The sequence below is a fragment of the Parathielavia appendiculata genome (genome assembly GCF_033297405.1).
Source record: "Parathielavia appendiculata strain CBS 731.68 unplaced genomic scaffold N657scaffold_2, whole genome shotgun sequence".
Classification (NCBI taxonomy): domain Eukaryota; kingdom Fungi; phylum Ascomycota; class Sordariomycetes; order Sordariales; family Chaetomiaceae; genus Parathielavia; species Parathielavia appendiculata.
Genome location: NW_026944221.1, coordinates 272,649 through 295,565, shown reverse-complemented (window position 1 = coordinate 295,565; position 22,917 = coordinate 272,649). Strand labels below are relative to the sequence as shown.

At 55.2% G+C, this 22,917-nt stretch overlaps 10 protein-coding genes across 10 annotated transcripts; 4 read left to right on the top strand and 6 right to left on the bottom strand.

Annotated features, from left to right (window-relative positions):
• Positions 1-733: 733 nt before the first annotated feature.
• Positions 734-2,620, top strand: N657DRAFT_175378 (uncharacterized protein). Its single transcript, XM_062786087.1, has 3 exons — positions 734-990; positions 1,037-2,474; positions 2,558-2,620. The coding sequence occupies exons 1-2, from the start codon at positions 874-876 to the stop codon at positions 2,420-2,422; spliced, it is 1,503 nt and encodes a 500-aa protein (XP_062650535.1). The 5' UTR covers positions 734-873; the 3' UTR covers positions 2,423-2,474; positions 2,558-2,620.
• N657DRAFT_175354 (uncharacterized protein) lies at positions 2,535-3,620 on the bottom strand. Its single transcript, XM_062786086.1, has one exon. It carries the CDS (start codon positions 3,576-3,578, stop codon positions 2,736-2,738), a length of 843 nt encoding a protein of 280 aa, XP_062650534.1. The 5' UTR covers positions 3,579-3,620; the 3' UTR covers positions 2,535-2,735.
• Positions 3,621-4,228: 608 nt separating this feature from the next.
• N657DRAFT_668795 (uncharacterized protein) lies at positions 4,229-7,117 on the bottom strand. The gene is made up of 7 exons (XM_062795458.1): positions 6,641-7,117; positions 5,859-6,245; positions 5,386-5,814; positions 5,135-5,232; positions 5,022-5,038; positions 4,636-4,952; positions 4,229-4,606 (listed from the first exon to the last, which is right to left on the bottom strand). Exons 1-7 carry the CDS (start codon positions 6,806-6,808, stop codon positions 4,487-4,489), a joined length of 1,536 nt encoding a protein of 511 aa, XP_062650533.1. The 5' UTR covers positions 6,809-7,117; the 3' UTR covers positions 4,229-4,486.
• A 2,568-nt stretch (positions 7,118-9,685) lies between these two features.
• N657DRAFT_653195 (uncharacterized protein) lies at positions 9,686-10,727 on the top strand (the record flags this gene model as incomplete). The annotated part of the gene is made up of 3 exons (XM_062794379.1): positions 9,686-9,839; positions 10,018-10,190; positions 10,260-10,727. The coding sequence occupies 3 exons, from the start codon at positions 9,686-9,688 to the stop codon at positions 10,725-10,727; spliced, it is 795 nt and encodes a 264-aa protein (XP_062650532.1).
• A 279-nt stretch (positions 10,728-11,006) lies between these two features.
• N657DRAFT_630727 (pectin lyase-like protein) lies at positions 11,007-12,074 on the bottom strand (the record flags this gene model as incomplete). The annotated part of the gene is made up of 1 exon (XM_062791000.1): positions 11,007-12,074. The coding sequence occupies one exon, from the start codon at positions 12,072-12,074 to the stop codon at positions 11,007-11,009; it is 1,068 nt and encodes a 355-aa protein (XP_062650531.1).
• Positions 12,075-12,635: 561 nt separating this feature from the next.
• Positions 12,636-13,941, bottom strand: N657DRAFT_610784 (uncharacterized protein). The gene is made up of 2 exons (XM_062790340.1): positions 13,289-13,941; positions 12,636-13,210 (listed from the first exon to the last, which is right to left on the bottom strand). The coding sequence occupies exons 1-2, from the start codon at positions 13,457-13,459 to the stop codon at positions 12,974-12,976; spliced, it is 408 nt and encodes a 135-aa protein (XP_062650530.1). The 5' UTR covers positions 13,460-13,941; the 3' UTR covers positions 12,636-12,973.
• Positions 13,942-15,023: 1,082 nt separating this feature from the next.
• N657DRAFT_640621 (uncharacterized protein) lies at positions 15,024-15,871 on the bottom strand. Its single transcript, XM_062792007.1, has 3 exons — positions 15,455-15,871; positions 15,253-15,363; positions 15,024-15,178 (listed from the first exon to the last, which is right to left on the bottom strand). The coding sequence occupies exons 1-3, from the start codon at positions 15,503-15,505 to the stop codon at positions 15,113-15,115; spliced, it is 228 nt and encodes a 75-aa protein (XP_062650529.1). The 5' UTR covers positions 15,506-15,871; the 3' UTR covers positions 15,024-15,112.
• Positions 15,872-16,222: 351 nt separating this feature from the next.
• Positions 16,223-17,427, top strand: N657DRAFT_661127 (uncharacterized protein; the record flags this gene model as incomplete). Its single annotated transcript, XM_062795082.1, has 3 exons — positions 16,223-16,489; positions 16,526-16,752; positions 16,782-17,427. 3 exons carry the CDS (start codon positions 16,223-16,225, stop codon positions 17,347-17,349), a joined length of 1,062 nt encoding a protein of 353 aa, XP_062650528.1. The 3' UTR covers positions 17,350-17,427.
• Positions 17,428-18,847: 1,420 nt separating this feature from the next.
• On the top strand, positions 18,848-20,410 carry N657DRAFT_653192 (uncharacterized protein; the record flags this gene model as incomplete). The annotated part of the gene is made up of 3 exons (XM_062794378.1): positions 18,848-19,224; positions 19,653-20,154; positions 20,222-20,410. The coding sequence occupies 3 exons, from the start codon at positions 18,848-18,850 to the stop codon at positions 20,408-20,410; spliced, it is 1,068 nt and encodes a 355-aa protein (XP_062650527.1).
• Positions 20,411-20,436: 26 nt separating this feature from the next.
• On the bottom strand, positions 20,437-21,972 carry N657DRAFT_640619 (DUF899-domain-containing protein). Its single transcript, XM_062792006.1, has 3 exons — positions 21,550-21,972; positions 21,226-21,487; positions 20,437-21,154 (listed from the first exon to the last, which is right to left on the bottom strand). The coding sequence occupies exons 1-3, from the start codon at positions 21,559-21,561 to the stop codon at positions 20,709-20,711; spliced, it is 720 nt and encodes a 239-aa protein (XP_062650526.1). The 5' UTR covers positions 21,562-21,972; the 3' UTR covers positions 20,437-20,708.
• Between the last annotated feature and the right edge of the window lie 945 nt (positions 21,973-22,917).

Below are 22,917 nucleotides of genomic sequence, written 5' to 3'. Positions count from 1 at the left end.
AGGCTTCACGCTAACAATCGCGGGTAGGCACGGTTGGAAGGCACGGAAGATGAACATCAATTGACTCGATCTCAACTACATGATATGGAGGGCGGTTGATGCGGATGGCGGTTGATACAGAGGATGCAGAGGTCTATTGATACGGAGGATGCAATCGGCCGGCTATACGAAGACACCTGCAGATCCGTTAGTCGGTGTATTGTATTGCAACGGAGATTAGGTAATACCAGAGAGCAAGAGAGCTAGGGGATATAGAGAGCTAGAGAGATAAAGAGAGCTTGAGAGATATAGAGTGTTAGAGAGATACAGAGAACCAGGGAGGATACCTATAGTGATTGAAAGACTTAATTTGCAGATCATGATCTTGCTCGCAAGACCACCACCACTCAATAGACCAACTACCCACATCGAATCGGTGAGTCACCCGGCCCAGGTCACGCGAGTAAATTCATTCGCATCGTCGTTGTCGTCGTCGTCGATAGCAGTTGCGAGGGCTGGTTATCATGCTCGCGATGTTGAGATTCTAGTCGAGTTGCCGAGAATGTATCTTGCATACAATTCTGTATGATAGGTAACATCCTTCTTGACGAGGGAGAAATAACCGGTACACCAGGTAGCAGTAGTGATGGCTGACGCTAGTACAAAGCAACGGTGGATTAATCCGAATCTATCCAATCCAGTCGCCTGGCGGTTTACTGGTGAAATTGGAAGGCAACGGTGTTGCAACCGCAAACACGCTCCCATACACTCTCAGTTGACCCATTCCCTGGACCCGTTATTGCTTGACGCGCAGCCAATCAACTTTCCTTTAATCGCCCCGCTTTAACATTCGCCCGCACAACCTCAAGTCCAAGTCCGAGTCTGCGAATACCGATGTCCGGTAATCTAGCGTTTGGCAAACTCGGCCAATCCAGCACCACCACCATGTCGAACTCGTTCGTGAACCAACAATTCCAACCCGCTCAAGGTCTTCAGCCCGTTATTCCCTTTGTATGTTGAACTCACTGCTCGTCTTCGATGGCACTAATCCAAGCAGGAGCGGCCACCGCAGCAATCTCGCACTCCGCTCCGAGCGCGCGTCGAGACGCCTATCCATCCACCCCAGGTACCTCCAGCCCGCCCTCCCCAGTCGACGCCAACCCGGCAACAACCACGGCCGATCCCGCAACAAGCCCAGCAGCAGCCCCAAGCCCAGCAACTCCAAAGCCAACAGGACGAACTGGACCAGCAGTTCCGCCAGGCCGAGCAAGCCTACCTGGCAGCGTACAACTCCAATGCGAGGGCTCCACAGCCTGTGTATCATACCATCGATCCCACGAAGACCACACTGAGAGCCGAGTCCCCTTACACTCCTAACCCATGGAGACAACCGGAACCCCCCAATAGCCTGCGCTTCGTCCAGCCCCAACCTGGCGAGACTTCTCAGCAGCACACGAACGGACAGGGACATCAACAAGAAGTCGGCGATGATCAGGATGAGTCATTGCAGGGGGACGACTCGGGTGCGGACGAGGATGGAGACGAGAACACGAACGAAGCAAACGGCGCCGCCTCCGATGGCCCCAAGGACATCGCGCCTCTGGTGCAGGACGTAAAACCCCTCCACTACCCGGCTGTTCGTCCGACCCTCCTTCTCGGCCCCTACGAGACGCGCGAGGAGGCGCAAAAGGCGGCCATTGAGTACGGCATCGCTCAGGGGTACATGCTGATCCAGACCGGGTGTGCGCGGGCCAAGACGTGCTGGGAGGGCTACGGCCCGGAGCGGCCGCTCGTGCGCATCGACCTGATGTGCGACCGCAGCGGCATCTGCAAAAACATGGGCACGGGCAAGCGCAAGCGGCCAACGCACAAGATTGGCTGCCCCACGCGCATCAAGATTGTCCGGCGCAAGCGCGACGGCTGCAAGTGGTTCATCGACCCGCGCTGCGAGCTGCACAACCACGACCTCAACGTCGGCAACATGGAGTCGCTCGCGAGCTACCGCCGCTACCGCCGCATCCAGGCCGGCGGGGCGCGAGTCGAGTCGCGCAAGGAGCGGTCCGAGCGCAGGAAGAGGGGCACCTTTGGCGAGCTGCAGCCGGCGCCAGTGCCGCCTCCGACGTTTCATAATACCGGCCCGCAGCCGCCGAGCGAGCCGACAGGGCCGGTCCACATGGCTGCCTACAAGGGGCAGGTCAAGATCCTTGAGATTCTGCTCAACAAGGGCGGGGACATCGATATCTATGACTCGACGGGCAGGACAGCGCTGCATTGCGCGATTCTGGGTGGGCGGATGGATACCCTCAAGCTGCTGATTGACAAAGGGGCGAATGTCTCGCAATGCGACTCCAAGGGTCTGAGCCCGCTGCGGCTGGCTGTCGAGAAGGGGATGGAGGACGCGGTGGTGGCGCTGATTGAGAAGGGGGCGGACCCGAACAAGTGAGCAGTTGGCTACGGGGGATGAATCAGTCATGGGTTGTCTCAGTACATCTACCGTAAGTCGAGTTATCATTCAATACCCCCTTCCCCGCCCCATCAGATTGAGTCTCAAGACAGCTCATGGTTCCACTGTGACCAGTAGACCGGAAGTTAACGCAGTGCTTGGTGTCCAAGCGACTGTCCTACCCGACCACCCCGCCACAACTCACCCAGCAACATCTGCCAACCAACCAGGGAAAACAAAATCCGAATGCAATGCCGGTCCTTACCCTCCCCTATTTATCAGCAACCCCACCAACGATCAATGATATCAAAAGTCAAGCCATACTAGAATACCCAAAATACCCCTCCCTCTCGCTCCATTGGTCCCGGCCCGCCCTCTGATCCGTCGACCGCCCGTCCAGCTCGCTCCACCCGAGCCGGTCGGCCATGTAGCTGCCCACTGCGTCGCCAAAGTCGTGGAGGGTGTCCCGGGGGACGGATTCGAGGGCCGAAGAGAAGGATCTGCCGACGGAGGACAAACGTGAGCGGAAGCTGGAGCGGGAGCGGGTTCGTCGGGGTGGTGAGTAGGCCCTGGTGGTGCGGATTGGAGAATAGGCTCGTGAAGTGCGGAGGGGGGAGTAAGTAGATGTTTGAGGCGGGGAGTAAGCCCGCGAGTAGCTGCTTCTTCGAGGGGGAGAGGACGCCCGCGAGGTGTATGTGCTCGTCCTGGGTGGAGAGTATGCCCGGGAGTAGTAGCTACCCGTTCTGGGTGGAGAGTGTGCCCGGGAAGAGCTTGTTCGAGGGGGAGAGTAGGCGCACGAGTAGCTGCTCGTTCGGTGCGGGGAGTAGGCCCGGGAGTAGCTGCTAGTGCGTGGGGGCCTGTACGCACGGGAAGTGTACGTGTTTGTCCTCGGAGGAGAGTATGCCCGCGAGGTGTATGTGCTTCGTACTGGCGAGGGAGACCGCCAATATGGCAGCAACTGCGGGCTTCTTAGTGGGGAGCAAGCCCGCGAGGTGTATAGTGTGCTTCTTGCTGGCGAGGGGGACCCCTGATAGGGTAGCAATTGCGGGCTCCAAGGCATAATAGTCTCAGATCGTTGCGGTATTGAGAATGTTACGATGATCTTGGGTAATGCTACTGTTTTCCAGGGGTCGGGAGTGGTTGTCGGTGTAGGCATAGCAACAAGGTTCCATGGTAAACGGAATTCCTAGCTGAGAGTGGCACATCCTAAATACTCTGGCGATGCCCTCAGTAGACACGGCGGCTCAACAAAAACCAAGTCCCAGTGCAGTACAAACGCAGCACCTGACCGCCGTCAGATGGTGTGCCGTTTCGTTGGCTCAGGGCTTCTGCGGAAGAGGTGGAACTGGCATAAATGTAAATTCCCGAGTTCAGCCAGATGTCAAGGCCTGACTTTTAAGCTAGGATGACTGAAACGTGGTATTTGTTTTCATACTAGAATATCCGTTACACGAACATCGCACAGGACGCGGGAGACTTCGCGGGCCAGTCTTTCATGATGTGTTTGAACCATTTCTGTGCTTCATGATTACGACATCGTGCTACTGACAACCAGTCTTTATTGGAAGGAGTATGGGGATGAGGAAGTGACCATCGAGTGCTACCAACTTGCTTTCAGCTGTATCGCCAGATGGATCGGGAAGATACCGCTTGCAAGTCCTGAGGCTCTTGTTCAATACATCATGGGGCGGAATGACGAAAGGAGCTTAATTTCATTCAGCAGTATACGCTTGTGTTTTCTAGGCATGCGTTTGCATGGACGCTCTGTGACTAGCCATCCGCGTGAGGTGCCGCAGGATGCCAGGACTCACCCGAACCGGCGCCGAGCTCTCGGCTCCGCAGAAATCGGCTGGCGATGCGGAGCATCCGGACCTCAAGCTACCCCCTCCCAGGAATTCATTCTTATTATCCATGTCAACAGCCAGATGTTTTTGCTTCTTCCTCAAACTACATGGCATTACGGGTGCAACAGTCGTTCCTTTCATCCACTGCGTAGAGCTAAAGCCAGGAGCATTGCAGTCCACACCGCCCAGTCGAGTAATATTGTCATCCCACTCTTACTGCTTAATAGAAGAGGACTTTCCAATTATAACTTTTCCCATCGAGAATGGCACTCCCGCTTGCCTTGAGAAACTCCGGGAGGAAGTCTCCCGCAGGCCCAGAGACGTTTTCCGGCCGCGAGTACTGTCGCCATTTTCCCAAGTATAATCCACCTCCAGGAGAGTGATTGGATTGACGCAAACGTCCGGCTGCGCCTCCTGGCGGATGCGTAGTGTCGGAAAGGCCCGCAGCCCCTGACGGCGTTGGGCCATTCCGGCGTCCGGTTTCAACTTGTTTGGTCCTCGAAAATTTCGACAGTATTTGACAAGTCCAAACTCGGTGTAGATGTCTTCACCCTTTATCGTGTCGCCAAAAAGGTCTCTCACGATGGACTCAGCCTGCTGGGAGCCCTCAAAGCCTATGCACGCCAGCTGCGACTCCAGCAGCATCGTTGCCGCGTGGCTCCGGTCATCCAGTCGCGCCAGCACCACTGCGATTGGTCCCTGGTTCCATCCGAAAGAGGCCAGAAACATCTTCACTGGCACTGTGGTGAACAAACCTGGGCTTGAAGGGATCCTGCCCACAGCAAAAAAAGCACACCAGCCTCTCGATCCGATGCTACAGCCAAAATGCACATAATGGTAGGGATCCCAGTGGCTCCGAGGCACTGACCTGCACCTGACACCCTTGAATGACCCCCAATTAACCTGGAGTGCCGAGTATCGGTTACCGACCACAGGGTCGGAGCCAAGCCGGAAAGGACATAGCGTCTGAAGCTTGGTAGCCAACGGATTGTTTCAACCGGCGCCCGACTGTATGTATGTGTCTCCAGTCGGAGTTGTCCCTCATCCAGGCTAAGACACGTGTTTTGACAGGTGTCGAGCATATATGTCGCCGCCGATCTTTCGCAGAGAAATGCCCACTATGTGACCATCCACGTAACAAAATGTCTCAAGCACGGACGTCTCCCCGCGCCCATTCCATCTTAAGATCAACCGCAGACTGGCCTCGGTCTGGATACCGCGAGTCGTGATAGAAACGTCCGCGTGGGCCGAGTTTCCGGGGAGCAACTCGACGTCGCCACAGCCGGCAAACTGGCGGGGCGACTGGGCCAGCACGCCCGAATACTCCCGCCGCGTAGCGCCGTCATCCTTCCACACAAAGATGCTCAGGTCTGCCGTGCTCTGAATGATAGTCGTCTGCAGCCGGGTAAACGCCTTGATGCCCTCGCCGTAGATAAGCGACATGTTAACAGCGAATATGCCCAGCAGACAATAGGCCATATCCTCCACCCGCGTCGGCTCCCGCCTAGAGGCCCACGACATCCTCCTCGCGACCGCATAGTTCGATAACTGGGATCATGACGAAGCAGCGCCTCAGGAATGCCCGTAACAACACTGATCAATCCAGACAGGAGGGTCTTGGAGCCCCTGATATTCCATCCTTTGTCGAAGAAGGCCACCACCCGCGGCGCGATCAGTTCCTGCAACGTCCAGCCACGGGTAAAATACCGACAACCAGGCAGATTCCGTTGCAGGTCTTCTTCCGTTCCGGGCTCTAGATCGGCCAAAAAGACGTAGCACACGGCGGCGTCGCGGTACCAGGCAAACATGGAGTTTATGGCCTCGGTCAGCTCGGCGCTGCTCGTCTTGTCGATGCAGCACGAGTCGACCCATGCGTATTCCAGCTTGTCGCGGTGGAACGCGACGGCGCAGGTCTGCTGGATCTTGCGGAAGCCGGCTGTGCCTTGAAAAGTAATAGAGTCCGCAGCAGCAGATGTCAGCTGTTGAAGGGTTACTTCATGCTCCCACGTGTGGGAGAGGATGGCGTATGGGGGGGATGTGGGAGCCGACGAATTCGCTCATCTGTGGGGGTGGCGGACTCGGAGGTGGTGGTCTCGAGGGGTCTCATGCTGTATGCAGGAGAAGGACGGTGACGGAGACGGACAAGAAATGACAACGCAAGCCGGGAATCAATCAGTGACTCGGACTCGGTCATAATCGTTTGAACCTGAGTGAGCCCAAGGGGGTTGAACCTGCCCCCGCACTTAGCGACTTAGCTGCTCAACCATAGTTGCAGTAATTAGAAAGACCGCCTGATTGGACTGGCCATTTTGTTGGCAGCCTGCATTGTCCGCTTCATGCAAATTTCTGAGATGCGCTTGCCAAATTAGCGCACCCGGCGCATCGCTCGCTCGGTGTCTTGCCGGACGCAATCCCGTTGGCGTTCCCGGACCGTCGCCGCCTCCGTAACGACTACAAACGGCGCCGGCGACGGGGGCCGGAAGGCGTTGCCCATTCTACTTCGTTCACACACGTCGAGTCTTCGGGAACGCCTCCCGCGCATTCGCGTTAGAGATGCATTGTTGGCGCTAGGATTCCGTCCCCTGTCGATGAAGACAAAGGCAGAATGTTGGCGTGGGTCGTTCGGGGCTGTCGTCGAGGATGCGTAGTGCGGGCTCGCTCGCACCGTCGGAGCTCCTTCTTCCCTTCTTCCTCTGGCTCTAGAATTCCCTTCCTCCCTTTCTCATTAATTATTCTTCTTAAACCCGACGTACCCCTTGGCTCTAGCTCACCATGACAGTACAACAGCAACTGCGCTTCTTTGTGATGGACCAGAAAAGCAGTTAGTATCTCTAATTGTACGGGGTCGCCGACCTAATTGTACGGGGTCCGCACCGACCCCCTGAATTCCGCCACACCTGTGGCAGGCTGAGCCTCGGCAACCCTCGTCCAACCCTAACCCGCGTTGAGAACCCCCTTTATGGGCAGCCTCCCCCTTTTTTCGTGGCCTCTGAGCAACGGCCCCATCACGGTTGCCCCTTTTACCTATCATCCCTACCTAGACAGTGAGAATCCATTACTGCTCGTCGGCTAATTCTTTGCAATAGCAGGTACAAAGGTTCACCCCTCTCCACCACCACTACCTGACGTGGACAGGGTCGCGGATCCAGGGGACCATAGGAAGACGGGGAAGAGGTCAGAGACAGGAAAGAGGTCGTGGATAGGGACGAGGTCGTGGACAGGGAAGAGGTCAGGGACAGGGACGAGATCGTGGGCAGGGACGAGGCCAGCAAAATAGTGGAGAGCGAGGAGGAACGGGTCCTGCGTCTAGCGCAGCCATACAGCTCGGGACGCCAGCGCCGGACACCCCCTAGGCTAGTTGACAGATAGGAATAGATGCCTGATTTCCCTGCGATAGATCCCCAAGGCCACAATACACATTATCCCCAATCGCTCAAACCGATCTTTTTGCTCTGGAGTATTTTTTGGCCGAGGCTCAGCCTGTCACAGGTGTCGCGGAATTCCGGGGTTCTGTGCGGACCCCGTACAATTAGGTCGGCGACCCCGTACAATTAGAGATACTCCTGGATAATTTGGTTGCTTGTTGTGCATCGACCACATGAGCTGGGCAGCCAGGTGGTGGATTGGCTGCAGCTTACCCTCGTCCTCAGGTTTGACGGCAGTCAATATAGGGGGCAGGCAACTTGGCAGGACAGTGTTGGTCAGGCTCCACCACGGTTTTGGAGAACACCCAGCTTCAATCGACCAGCTGCCCTCTCCGCGGCTCCCATCAGTTGCACCTCAATCTTTGTAGGCGTCTAAACCACTGCGATGCCGTTAATACGTTGCTGTTGGTCTTCCAACACCAGGTCCAGCAAAGCCATAACTTACACTGCATGTTGGATACAAGAATTCATGAGTGTGAACAGCGCACGGTAGCGCTGGAGATAGACGTCGTTAAGCCTAAGTCATCCCTGGTTCTGATAGTTCCTTTCCAACACCCCAAGTTCTTCAGAAATCCGGGAAGCCATTCTCATGTAGCTTGAGCCAAGACAGCAGTTCGCTTTATTACCCCTTGCTGCCAAGACGGAATGGTTGCACCCTTGTTGTTGCTAGAACCGGAAATGGCTTCAGAAGGCTACAGCTACACCGCATATTACCTTCATGCTCCAAGGGCTGCTTCTCACGCGCAGGGGCAGCAGATATTACAAGGGACTATGTCCGGCATTGTTGCTATCACTAGACCTATAAATGATTTTGCATAAGCAGCAAGAGCTATTGCAAAGAATTGTTAGCATGGTTAGAGGTAGGAATTGTGACGAGGCACAGGAATTGGGCTTGCGTATCCTCTAGTATTGGTGTGGTTGCACGAGGAACCAAACTGTTGGAAAGTCAACAGCTACGAATTTACCGCACCGTAGCAATCGGGCACAAAGAGATAGACAACTGCTTGATTGATGATGGATTCTCGCGTCTATTCTATTTTGTTTCAAAGTTGCAGGGCCTCTTCCTGATCCTGAGAATCTTGGTGCTAAGCCATTAGTCACCCCTGAACTGCCCTCCCTAACTGTTGGAATATCTACGCCAGAGTGAGGTCCTTGCAGGGGACCCGGGTGAGGGCAGGTTTATTACAGGGGTAGTAGTCACGTGGTCTAGGACCTCGAGGACCACTACTGCGGCTGCAAGATTCGCACCCCCTTATTCAGAAAAGAATAAGAGCATCCAACTGAACCACCACTTTAGCACGTTCCTCTCAAGGAGAGGGTATTTGCCATGTGTTTCTAATGTATCGCGATACCTGGTATTTCCTACACTGACCACCTGCCCCAATCCAACAGAACCTTTTCGAGTGCCCGGGAGCAGCCCAGAATCTGTCAATTGAGAGTTCTGTTCTCCTTCTCCAAGTTGCCTGGGTGCCTCCCAGACCTTATGTAAGTTTCCGAGTTACAAGTGCCACCACTTCCAACACCCAGATCCATGATTCAGACCGCCCTGCCTGTAGCCGTTGCCGATCCAACAGACTTTTGAGAGGGGACTATACTAAACGCCCATATTTTCCTTTCCTTTGTTAGACGGACACTAAGCTCACTCTTTTTCCACACCTTCAGAACCGCCCATTTGACTGCGTCATCTCACATTTTCGCGGCTCTGGTCCAACACTGTTTGTGGGCCGGATTGATCCAAGGTGGCCCCCAGGGCAGGGGGCCGGCGCAGCGGGTGGCCACAGGTTCAGCCGCAAGTTCCGCTGTCTCAGTTGGCAATGGCACGCAACATCGCTTCTGCAGCCACGAAGAAGATCTTTTTGCCCCTCAACATCAGAATCAATCCGACACTGTCTCGGCACTTTTCTCCTGCCTGTCCACGGTCCATCGCATTGCCGCTCCAGCTCCTAACCTCGAATTTGAAATTCCGAGTAAGCCCGACTTCACCCGCCAGCACCATGGGCTCGTGGATCTCCCGCCTCGCTCCCCTTCACAAAGTTCCCAGTCGGCCGGCAGTGCCGCTTCCCCGCGTTCTGGGTCCTAAACTAGCCTGTTTCACTCCAAACGCCCGGGCCGACAATGAGTTTGTCGAGTTTCTCGGCGGGAGAGGACGTGGACTCTCAGGTCTGGAAGGTCAAGATCAAGGGGCGTTGTTCGCCCGCAAGGCGGTACGTGATGATGCCCGTACACTGGTTCAGTCCCGCCCAGTGAAGTCGGGCTCCAACTCGGAGTGTCCTCCCTAGTTCTACTTCTGCCACTCGGAAACTCTCCGTTAAAAATAAGGACGGAGACCCTACGAGGCCACTCACCAACTCGCAGCCCTATGTCGCTTACTTTGACCCTTTCAACTGTGAGTGCCGTGCCTATAGCCGACTCAAAGAGAGGCAGCGCAAGAATCTGCCCGTCAAAGCCTACGGCTATCTCCTCCTCACTCACCAGCAGGAAACCGAGTTGGCTCGGAAAGTGACGGGCGATCCCAGTCTGCTCCCCTATGCCAACGCGGGCACGCCGGATGGCGACAATATCTGCTAGCGGTACGAGGAACACCGCGGACTGCCCGTCCGGGCCATCGTCAAAAAACTGGTCTCTAGTAACGCATCAAATTCCCATGACGCCCAACGCATGTGGGCAGACCTGGACAACCTCTATTCGCTGAGCATATTTGTAGGAGACCCGCACGGCGGCAACTACCCTGGCGAGAAGCTTGTCGACTTTGGCCGCTCGTGGACCATGTACCATCCGGCCTTGGTCCACATCCGCGACAGCAAACTACAACTCTTGATGTTAGAGCTCCAGCAACTGCTCGACTATTACCACGACTTATCGAACAGTTCGTCAGACGAGATAGAGATCCCCGAAGACCTTGAGAGCTATTGCACGGGAGAGATTGCAAAGTCAAAAACTTCCCCAAGGGCCTACAACTGGCCCAAATGGGACAAGAACGCCGAGGCGGTGAAGGTGCATATGGAATCAAAGCTGTTTGAGAAGCCGGCCCTTTGATATCGCGGCGGTGCAGTGCATCATGTCAAGACCAGATCGCCACATCTTTTATTCAAGTGAACAACACGCTGGATTGCCACAGAAACAGGCAGCAGGGCAAAGAACTGACCGAGCATGAATTGAGAACGTGTCCCACGCTCGCCATGGCTCAGAGAACCTCCCCTGAAATGACTGGCAGAGTAGCCAGGGACCAAGATACGATTTGATTTTGAGTATCCCAATCCCTATCATTTCAGGCCTCTGATCACTGGACCTCAAGTGCTCGCAAATACACCCGACCTAGCAAATGTTCCTCGCGCCGTTGCCCGACAGAGACCAGTTGGTGTTCTCGCCGCAGGGCGACTCTCGCACCGACGTGCCATCGACCCGGAGCGTGATCCAGATGTCCCTGTTGTTGGGGAACTCGGAACGCGCCGCGAGACGGACCTCGCCGCCGCCGTTGACGGTGCCGCCACGGATCGAGACGTTGTAGCAGTTCTCGATGAGCACCGCGTTGTTGCCGTTGTTGGCCAGGTCCACGTTGTTGATGACGGCGCCGCCCGACTGCGACACACAAAAGATGCCGCGGCCGCCGCCGCGCGAGACCACCTTGTCGATGTAGACGTTGGTGTCGTACCTGCCGTTGGAGAGCCGCCCGTTTTCGTTTGCAAACCGCAGCGTGGCGTAGCCCGTGCCGGCGCCGGCGTTGTTGGCGTCGACCAGGCCGACGCGCGCGTTGGTTGTCTTTTGCAGCAGCAGCCCGCACTCGCCCACGTTCCGCGCGATGACCTGGTTGATGGTCAGGCCGTCAATGTTCCACGTCTCGACGGCGTGACTGCCGGCGCCCGTGACGCGGATGTCGTCCATCTTGACATTGTAGTTGGCGGCCCGGTCACGGTCGAAGCGGATGCCCAATCCGCCGCTCAGATTCAAGGTAATCTTGCCCAGGCTGAGGTTGCGGGTGCCCGAAAAACGCAGGCCAAAGTAGGGAGAGCCCGTCATGGTGAGGTAGGGGATCTGCACGTCGTTGGCGTTGGTGACCTCGATGGCGCCCCGGCCGGAACGGCTGGCGACATTGATGGTGCCGCACCCTTCAAAGATCTTGCCACTGGTGATGGTGATGGTGTTGGCGCCGATCGACCCGGACGCCATGACGGCCACCCGCTGACCGGTGCTGATGGAATCCAGGGCGGCTTGGATGGCAGCGCGGTAGTCGGAGCCCGAGTACACCCGCGTCGAGCCGCGGTTGGCCGTGAAGGTGCCTGAGCCGGTTACCGTGGCATGAGGCGAGCCGGAGCCGCACTGGGCTTGGGCCACCGAGGTGAGGGCAACTAATGCCGTGAGGAGGGAGAGGGCGAACTGGGCCATGGTTGTGGTTGATTTCCTGTGCCTTGTGGAACTTAAGGTGTCGGGGGGGCGGCGGGCTGGTGTATTTATCCTTCCCGGCCCTTCAACACAATCCAGGCTCGGTGTTTTGAACGCCGCATCCTCAACGTCGGGTATAGTCTGGTTCGGGCTATATCATTCCGAGGACGATCGTTGGAGGGAATGTACATGAGAAAGTGGTAACGGGGAGCTTTGGCCAAGCCCGTTTACATATTAAGGGGCGTGGTTACTAGACCCGGCGGAGCACCACTGCCGGCTTGGCTTCAATCGCGAAACGCCGATGCAAAAAAGGCCGGTTTCCGGGCGCTGGCAAAATTCGTGCCATCCACTCCTTGGACATAAAAGGAGTGAGACATGCTACGTGTTTGTCAACAATCAACATCCTGAACTTTTCTTTGTGGCCCTCCGTCCGGCAACCTTGCGCTCTGATGCAGTCTCACCGACTTATGGGTCACGGTTCTCGTGAAATCAATGCCCGATGGCTCCGTCTGGTCAAAAACCTGGTAATTCAGAGCACTGGGCTGAGGCGGGAGCAGCCGCTAAGGAGAAGTCTGTGCGAGCGGTCATGTCATCATGTTGTCTAGCCACAAGCGCCTCCCCAAATTTTCCAGCGACTTGCGCCAACGGTCAGCCGTATGATCCGAGACGACCGAACAGAATCATGATTCCCAAGTTCCTGCCAAGCAAAGATCCCATTATGAGCGCGAAAGAACAATCCACTTTCGGAGGGACAACAGTAGCTAGGTTGGATCCTGCCGCTTTCCGACTCGTTCAGAGCTTCTCAGGCGACATCAGCACAACTCATGGCCGGAGGAGAGGTGCAACTGATTGAAAGGGACGAACCAACCGCCACGGAACGATCATGATAGTTCCGATGCTAATCAGATATATCTAAACATGTTTTCCCTCACGGACCTCTTCATGGTCACAGGTTTCCCATTTTCGTACTCGACACCTGACTCGCCCCCGTCACCAGATATCCCCTCCATCTTCTGTCGTAGTTCCTCGTCTATCTGGGTCTGTGTCTTTCGTTTTATTTGACCTGGAGTCGAAGTCGCAGGAGCCGAGGCTCGGCCTGTCTCCCTCTTGCTTGGCGATATGTCCGTCACGGTCCGTTCCTTTTACGGATGAGTTGTGAGCGGGGCGCAAAATCCTCGACTGATAGGAGGGGGGAAAACGAGTCAAGCGATACTTACTAGCTTGTCCGGGCCGGAATTGTCTGAAAAGCTGCGAGCTCCAGTTGCAGTCTGTCTTGGCCATGGCATCGCTGGTCTCTCGCGCAGGCTTGAAGATGAGGCCAAGTGGGCTGGGGTGGGCCTAACCCTAAATCGAGCGGCCGGCCCCGCGATGTTGGACAAAGCGATCATTTCCAGATGACGTTGGGTCGTCCAATAGTCGAGTGCTGGAACTGCTCGAGTTTCGATTCTATGTTATCAAGCAGGCCAGCAAAGTAAGGTGAGGTAAGGCAGCAGAGCTTTGATAGTCGGGAGGCTTTATGTGACGAAACAGTTCTGGGTGATGTCATGAACTTGCTCAGGTAAATTACCTTACCGTACCCAAGGAGAAACAAGCTACGGGACGAAGAGAAGCAGGCAGGAAGCCTGGGCCATGCTCTTTCAAGAAGAGCCCTCATACTGATGTATTACAGATAAGAACACCACATATGCCTTCCTGCAGTGAGGCCCAGAATGCAGATACTGTACCATCACATCTTGGCGGAGCCTTTGCTTCGCGCTTTCAGCCCTATCATCGACACACCGGCGCCTGAAACATGGTCCCATCCCAACAAGTGAGAGTCTCTAATCCGTACTCCACTGTAGCACCAGGTCATGGTTCTTGGCAGGGGTTCTTCACTCAGAACTGGGGGGCGTGGTGTTAGGGTTATGTGTGCTGGGCTACTTCGTATTGGTACGGATGTACTGTTTTCGTTGTGCAGCATCAGGGATGACGTCATAGCTCGACACGTCAGCCACGGCTCGTCATGGGAGGGTCAGCTTGCTCCTCCAAACCTCACAAACATCAACAGCTTCCCAGCAGAAAATCCATTTTTCGAAACAGCCAAGTGCTTGATAAACACTTGACATAACTCCATATCCGCGACGAATTTCGACTGCAGTTACCATGGAATCATCAAATAACCCCCAAACAACCGTCCAGCAGCCGGCACCAGTCCAGCTTCACACGCTGCACACTGCCCAGCCGCCAGTCTCACAGCCCATGAGTGCGTCCCCCATAATTCATTTCTGTTCCCCCTTCGCCTTCATGTCCAGTTACGACGCTTGATCAAGATTTCAGAATGAGAATCAGACAGAGCTGACAAAGTACCTTCTCCTTATAGACCCGCAAAAGCCGCACCCGGAGTCGGACGCCGAGCTTGGGTTGCGCGGCGGCGAACGCAGCGGCCTGTGCCCGGGCAGGTTCTGCTTCTGCGTACCATGCCCGTTGCCGTGCGACTGCTGTATCATTTGAGGATGTTGATCGCGTTGATAGAGGGAGGGACTGAGGTTCAAGAGGGTCCTGAATAATTGATACCCACCTAGAAGAGGGTGGTAGTGCTGGGAGGTTCTAAGCATGCGTCCGTCCTGGATGGGTCACAAGTGTGTTTGGGGTGGAGTTGCTTCGGGCAGTGGTCGATTTATGATAACTACCGTCTATTATCATCTCACCTAACTTTGTTTTTCCTGTACCATGACCCTCGTTCTTTGGTGAAGCAAGCTAAGGTACCTTACCTTCCTCAACTACAGCACAGGAAGCGCCATGGCTGTTACACTAAGTCACTCCGGTCTCTCCATGAAAGTTCTAACTTCCATCATCAAAATCCCATACTTGAAAACTTGAACTAAACGGCTTCCTTTCCGCCCTCATACTCTGGCGTGAAGGATATAAAAGTCACCAAACTTCGTCTTGGTGCCCCCGGTGTACGAGATCTGCCTCTCTTTCAGCGTGCGCTGGCGAGTCCTGCTTGTGTATCGCCACCAGCCAAAGACCATGACCACCGTGAGAGTAATGGAGACGATGAGCTATATCCAGAAGTGAACATCTCGCCAGTCGTTCTCAAAGTCGAAGACATGCATGGAGAAAATCGTCTAAGAAGTGTCAAGCAGAGGTTAGAGATGGTTAACGCTTGGCGGGCTGCCAGCTTGATAGGTTTATTGCTTACCGCAACAGTGGTAATGGGAAGATACAGCATAGCAACGAAGGCAATGACAGTGCTGGCCTTGGCTGTGTTTCTGGTTGATTCAACATCGTGGCTGAGCAGCTCCGACGTGAACTGGAAGTGATAAGGCGTCAGTCGAGCTGGACGACATCTTACCAATTCACGAATCTCAGGTCTTCCCGAGCCCCTTTCACTAATGACTTACCAATTCCTCAAAATAGATCACGGCGTCGAACATCATCCGGCACCTAGCCATCACATAGCGTCGAACTCGATGTTGACCTCGTCGAACCGGTCTTTGAGCCTCGTGGTGCTTGTTGTAAAGTCGTCGTCGTCTAGCCACTCAGAGCCGCCATTTCCCGTCGAACCTTGGGTACGATGGGCCCATCCCTCGATTTGCTGCATCAACCTGTGGAGCTGGCCTTGGGTTGACCGGACCTCCTCCTCGGCCTTCTTCGTTTTCAGACGACAGTCTCTCAGTTCCCTGCTCAGCTAGAACGACCGCCAAACCTGGGTCTGGTCTTTCCGTTAAGCCCCAGTTTCATCGAGGCAATTGGACGTAACCACCATCGACGCGTTGCCCAGTCTTCTTACCTTCAGGCTGCAATGGGAATGATCGATGCTGGGAAGCTAGAAATCACAGCCTGCTGTACCCGTTGAAATCTTCGGGTATTTGAGCTGCAACGACCATTGCAGCGGGGGCCGATGATCCGGATACCAGAGTCGGTGGTCGGAAGAATTTAGCCAGATTAAGAAGCTACCTAAAGCTTACCCTGACATCATGGCTTAGCCACCAGCCTCCCTGACCCGAGCAGTCCGATGCATCCTTCACCAAGCTTTGTCCGGGGATAAGAGAGGTTGACCCTAAAGTTCAGGGGTTGACATGTAGGTTTGGACGGCGGGCGCAGGTCCATGAGCATAGCTACTACACAGCAACCACATCATGCTGCTCTCAAGTCTTCTTCTGGCCGCCATGGCCTCGGCTGCGGTAGTTATCATCCCCGGCGGCGGTGATCCCAAACCTTACACGGGTCCCGCCGGTGTTAGATCCGAAGACGCCTACTTCCGCGAGTCTGCGCCGAACGAGTTCAGAAACAACTCAGCCAAGCTCATCATGACATCCCTCTCGGTAACTAACATGTCCTCCTCTCTCGGCCTCCGGCCGTCAGGAGACTCCTTCATCCGCGGCGCCATCCAGGCATGGGGCGAGCACCTGCACCTCGTGATCCGCCCAGATGAAGTCTGGTTTACCATCCTAGTCCAAATGGGCTACTAGATGCTCTCCCACGCCGAAGAAATCCGCTCCCTCTTCGTCGACCACCAGGGCCAGGAGGAAATACTTGTCAAGGACCTTACCTGGTACGACGTGCTCCTCCGCTTCAAAGACGAGATCCAAGAACGCGTCAAGACCCCCTGGCTGCTAGACTGGATCACTCCCAACTTCTCTACCACCACCGACTCGGACATCATGACGGCCAACATCATCATGATGGGCCTGACCAAGTCCTCTCCCGCTTCGTGTCCTCTTTTAGAAAGCCGGATTCACCTGCCACAGAGCTCTTTTGGAACCAGATCGTCTCGGGCCAGGTTGGCCACGTCTGCGGCGACCCGCCTATGTATGTCTCCGGCTGGATCACGGGCTTCGTCTACTGGAATGACGACGGGGCGCCCTTTGCGCGGACGAGTTACCGGAGGTATGAGAGCGTGCTGAGTTTGGATGGCGTTGAGTACCCCGTGCTGGACCTGACGTTGGCGCCGGTGGAATATGTGCGCGCGCCGTTTGTCATGCTGGACTGGGAGGGCATGGACAGGTTCCCGGCCTATGTGGCGGCGGGAACGCTGGGGAAGCAAATCACTGAAGGACCGCCGGAGGGGTATAGGGAGGCGTTAGGGGGGGCGGGAGACGGTGTGGCGCTGGCGGAGGGAGGTAAGGAGATGCATGCAACGCTGAGGCCGTTGAGTGGATGGATGCTGTACGAGCCCTTGCACCATAACACGACGTTAACGAAGTGGGGCGCTGAGGACGAGTTATTGGATATAGTGTTCAACGCGAGGAGGTTCATGACGGGAGAAACTTGCGGTGTGATGGCCGCTTCTTAGGGTTGAGAACTGTAAGAGGTTTCCGTGAGTGGCAGGGACTAAAGCATCACATACACACCCATATTGAGCCATTCAAGGGTCACGGTATGACTACAGCGACGGTTGACCAGGGCATTGTCCGTCTTCGTTCTCCCCCCGTCGCGTCGTGATCTACGCCGTTTCAGGGGCCCGGCATACCCCGATTTCTGTTCTCACGTAAAGCTCGTGTCTGCCTGCCTGCTCAAGCCACTTTGATATTCTGCTCTCTTACCCTTAAAATCCCGTCGAAGCAATGGTCAGCGGTCCGGATCATCCGCAGAGGTATTTTTTGGGCGAAAGTCCGTACGTGATATCCGGGCAGGACAAGGGCTTCATGTCTGCCCGGCGGTGCATAGACACATGCACAAAACACCTGGTTCTTCTGGAATGAACCAAGTCATCAGTAAGGCTGATGCGGCTAACACAGCCAATGGATTGTGATAGCATCCCTCTGTCCTGACCCAAGAACCAGGGCGGAGCCGGGCGCAAGGGGGGCCGCAGAATCCAACCCCAGACATGCCTGTCCAGATGCTGTCAGAAAACTGTCCGCTTCGGCAGCGGCTGTGCATGTAACCACAGAAACGCCAGCATTCTGGCCAACCGGGAAGCCTCCCGCTTCGTCCGAACCTGGTTTCTGACCTGGTCTCGCAGATGATGCGAAATCGCCCGACCATTCGTTCCTCCCATCCCCTGCGTCCACATGGCGACGACAGGATTCGTACCCAGCTTACCAGTTCGCTCTGGATTGGAGTGTACTGAACTGGCTCTTGAAGTCGAGTTTTGGGTTTGAACCGGTGAGCAACTACAAAAGCACCATCTCACTGACCCGACCTGGAGGAGAGATGAAATCATTTCAAACTGGAATCTCGTCCCGCCTTTTTCTTCCTTTCGAATATGCGAAGGGAAAGGACGACAAGCTCACGTCTCCTCCCAGCACTCATAGTCCGCAGACAATTTTTGGTGTTATTATGGCTGAACCCTATCAGATCCAGCAACGTTTGATGGACACCTGGTGACCCGCAGAGGCCATGGTAAGTACGGTATTCGAAGAAGCCGATCCTGTCAGCTTTGAGCAGTGCTGCAGTGTCAAAAAAACCATCACCTCGCTACCGCGGGAGAGTCCAGATACGAAGCTCGCATGCAGGTGATGTGAGGCAAGGGCCTGGGCTCCTCATCGGGACTCAGCTCCTCAACTTGAGGTCAGTGCACTGATAATAATATGGTAACCAATCAAGATGGGCTATCCAACACAAGTAGGCGTGAACAGGATCGATAAGAGGAATCAGCTTCGTCCGGGCTTCAAGGCCGGGTGTCAGCTTCGTCCAGGCTTCAAGGCCCTGACCCGGCCCAGCTAGGAGTCCTCGTCATCAACAGCTGGCTCCGGTTTATGCTAATAGGAGCCGAACTTAGATCCCTTCTCGAGTGAGGTGAGTCTCAATACTTCCGCAATCGAGCGCATACCTACCTCTACACGATCAACATGTCATCTACTCGTTCGAGATTCACCCGTTCGCTGGCGCTTGGGCTGCTCTGCGCTCTTCCCATGTTCAACCTCACATTGGGCGCACCTACCCTGCCACGCGATGTGACTTCTCCCAAAGCTGCCATTGCGGTTAAGCTGAACAGGAAAGCATCCCGTGCCAGGTCCCTGGCTGGGGTCGAGATTGTCGAGGAGCTCATTCGAAACGCTCAGGCAGCTTTCGGACATGCCAAACGAGATGCGCAGTTCGACGTCCTGCCTCTTATTGCATCCCTTACCCCTGAGAAGGTCGTTGAGATGATTCAACGAACCACTGAGCTCGATCCTACCTACGAACCAGCTGATTTCAGTTCCTGGTTTCAAGTCCATTTCCCTCAGTCTACTATAGACGAAAGCAACTATGAGATCGTGGAGCTTCTTAACGCCCTCGCCAGCTCTCAGGAGGTGGCTAGCTGCCAGCACCTCACCAGCAGCAAATTTCCTTCCGTGCAACCTGATGACGACCCTTTATTCTCATCCCAGGGCTACCTGACCGCTGGTGCGGGCATCAACGCCCAGTACGCATGGGGCTTTCCCGGCGGTGACGGTGCCGGAACAACCATCATCGACATTGAGGGCGGCTGGCAGCTGTCGCATGAGGATGTGGTATGATCAACCGCCTTCACACCACGAACGTAGAATTAACACACCTCTCCTACATGTAGGCGGCTGCCAACATCACTCTTGTCGCCGGCATGAACGTCAACGACCGATATGGCGGCAACTACCCCCACGGCACTGCCGTGCTCGGCGAGATGGTTATGAGGGACAACACCATCGACGACGTCGGCATCGCGCCTGCGGCACAGGGCCAGTTGTCAGGATCCAGTGCACCGTCGGCGGGGAACCCGCCCGAGGCTATCATGGATGCCGGCAACTTCCTCAGCCCCGGCGACGTGATGCTGCTCGAGATGCAGACTGTTGACACCAGCTTCAACTCCTGGCCGATTGAGATCCTGGACGCCGAGTACGAGGCGATCCGCTTGGCCGTCGCGCTGCGCATCACCGTCGTCGAGCCGGCTGGCAACGGTGGCATGAACATGGATAAGCCCGTCCTCCGCGACGGCGACACCACCGCCCGCGCGCTGCTCAACCGGGACAGTCCCGACTTCCGCGACTCGGGCGCCATCATGGTGGGCGCGGGAACGGCGGCGGTGCCACGCTCGCGGTTGGGTTTTTCCAACTATGGGAGTAGGGCCAATGGGCACGCGTGGGGCGAGAATATCCAGACGACGAGCGTCACGATGGTCAAGGGTCGTGGCAGGACAGTTATGACGCCTTCGACGGCACGTCGGGCGCTGCCCCGATATTGCTGGTGCTGCTCCTAGTATTCAGGGTATGGTGAATGCGAATAGGGGGTCCAAGTTGACGCCGACTGAGCTGCGAAGTCTCATTACCGTTGGTGGCTCGGCGACCTCGAACCTGTCTAGCGACCTGATCAGCGTGCAACCGGACTTGACGGCTTTCGTTGACGGCGGGCATTTGCAGGAGCGTGTGTCTGAGGATGGGTCACGTCCCAGGTAGTCAGAAACCGAATGAGAGAAGCTCGCCGATAACTGAATTAAGGGGTTATTCTGCGAGCGATGATGGAGTTCAGGTCAACAGGTATGGACGTCCATCTTGCTTCCATGTTGGCGTTCGGACTTTCAGAAATAGCAGAGGAGGACTGTTAATCCCCGGCCGTATAGATACTCGGTTAATCTGATGCTTCGCAATCCAGGCCGGTACCTACCTCATTGTACCTTTCTGAGGTTCACGGAGTCAATGACAAACATAAGACCAAGGCGTCAATTTGCACTCCTAACCTCAAAACTTCCCTTCCTCAAGCATATTCCTCATATTCGTACCTCACCTTGAATTCCCCCGGCCCGCCCGGACCAACCTGACGACCGAGAGGCGTCATGTCCAGCAGCTGGAGGGTCCCCAGCAGTCGATCCAGGCCTCGCGAATACGCAGAATAGGTGTGATACACCTTGCCATCTCGGCGCAGAAAGACGCTCAAACCCGGCTGCTCGCCCGTGGTGTTGTAGTTCAGGCCTTTGGCGTCCAACTCCGCTGCCGTTGCAAAGTTGTATTCCACAGGACGGACTGAACGGTCCATTGTCGCATGAAAGTCGTAGTTGAAGTCAGACCCCTCGCTCGAGTACCAGGGAAACGTCCAGCCAAGCTTCTTCTTCCACGCGTCCAGCTTGGCAAAGGGCGCCCGGGAGATGACGACCATGTTGGTGTTGCGAGAGCGTAGATGACAAAGGTCGGGGATGTGCTCGCCTGATTATACAGAAATAGATGTCAGATGGCGGCATAAGTCTGAGGAACGCAACGGAGGAGTGAATACGAACCGACAAAGGCACATCCTCTGCATCCCCGCTCGGCATCCGGGTCGAACATGAAGTGGTAGACGATGAGCTGGTCTTTACCGCCGAAGAGATCTTCGAGTGACAACGTTGTTCCACCTGGACCGTGGAACTTGTACTGTTTATCGACTAGAACCATTGGAAGTTCCCGCACCTGGGCGGCGAGAGCGTCCTGGGCTCGGGTAATCTGCTTTTCTTTCTCGAGCAGCGTCTTGCGGGCGGCGACCCATTCCTCTCGGGTAACAACCTGTGTTCGTTGTAAGGCTAAAACTGCCCACCACATACTTTCCGGAAAATGTGACAACTTACCTTGGTAGTCATGATGGAGCTGATTGAGTTTGGGTACCAGTCGTCTAGCTTGTCGTGAATGAGGGAGGTCAACTGTTGCCCTGAAGGAATGGAGAACTTTATCATCTCCAGCAGGCAAACCGCTGGCTATAACCTAAGTGTAAAAGTCCTGGGTGGGACAACAGACATTCCCGTCAGGCAGCGACGACAGTTACATCCAATAGATTCCTCTCAATTTCAAGCGTAGCCTCTCAAATTGATGGTGATTAGTGAACACGGGAAAACCCGCCCGAATCCGATGAATCCGATGGTGATGACGGCAATGGAGACTGGAGTGGCGTTTGTGGCGCGCGCCATTTGACGCAGCGCACGACAAGCAACAGCGCCAAAGCGACGCGCTGTCACATGAGGGAGAGCTCGCTTACAAACTTTGCCGAATCCAGATCAGTCTCCAGGCGATGTTCACACCAGTACAGCTAAATTCGGGCCAGTCCGGTTAAGGAGACGAGACGCCAGTCAAGCGACACTTTCAATAGCTGCAGCACTGCTTACCCCGTGTTAATAGTTTGACAAATCTCTTGGGTAAGACGGAGAGGATATGATTCTCGTCCGGCTTCCTGTCTTTGCCGTGATGTCAGAGTCAATCAGCCAATATCTGTTGGGAAGGAACGTCGGTTCACCAATGCGAGAAAGGAAGGGAGGCACGAAATACTATATGCACCCCCCGCCTCTTTTTCCTCCCCGTTTCTTCACTTTTTCTTCTCTCCCCCCTCCTTCTTCAAGTCATGTCATCAACTTGAAATCAAAGCAGTGCGCTTGTACTTACTCGTTCCTTCATCGGAGAACTGACAGCGAACCGCGCGAAAGCCCTGGTCTTATAATATAGAAGAGAAGACTGAGTGTCCGAGGTAGTAGAACACAAAAGGCCTAGGGGCCTATTTTGCAATGCTCAAAATGACATCGACTGTTTTACTTCCGTGCTTGGACTTGCTCATTGCAACAGTACGAGGATTTAATATTATATTCCCGTGCTTAAACTTCCTTGCTGCAATGATACAAGGATCTCATTTGAACTGTCTGGAGATAGTGAAGGAGGAATAGCTTCCGGCTGATGAGGGGAACGCTTCGGGTTTCGAGAATCGAGATCGGGAAACACTCCACAATGCCTGTTATCCATTCTTCCCCGAACCCAATGATATCCTCCCAGCATCTCGTCCCCCGAAGTGCGAGGTAACCAATAAAAATAGGTATCTTACCTTAGGTAATATCGGGTAGAGGGTACTCTTTGAAGGTTCAAAGCGACAGTACACCCCCACCGGAGTTCCTGGACCTTCATTTCACTTCATACCTTACTCACCAACCCTTAAATACTCAAACGCACAATTGCCA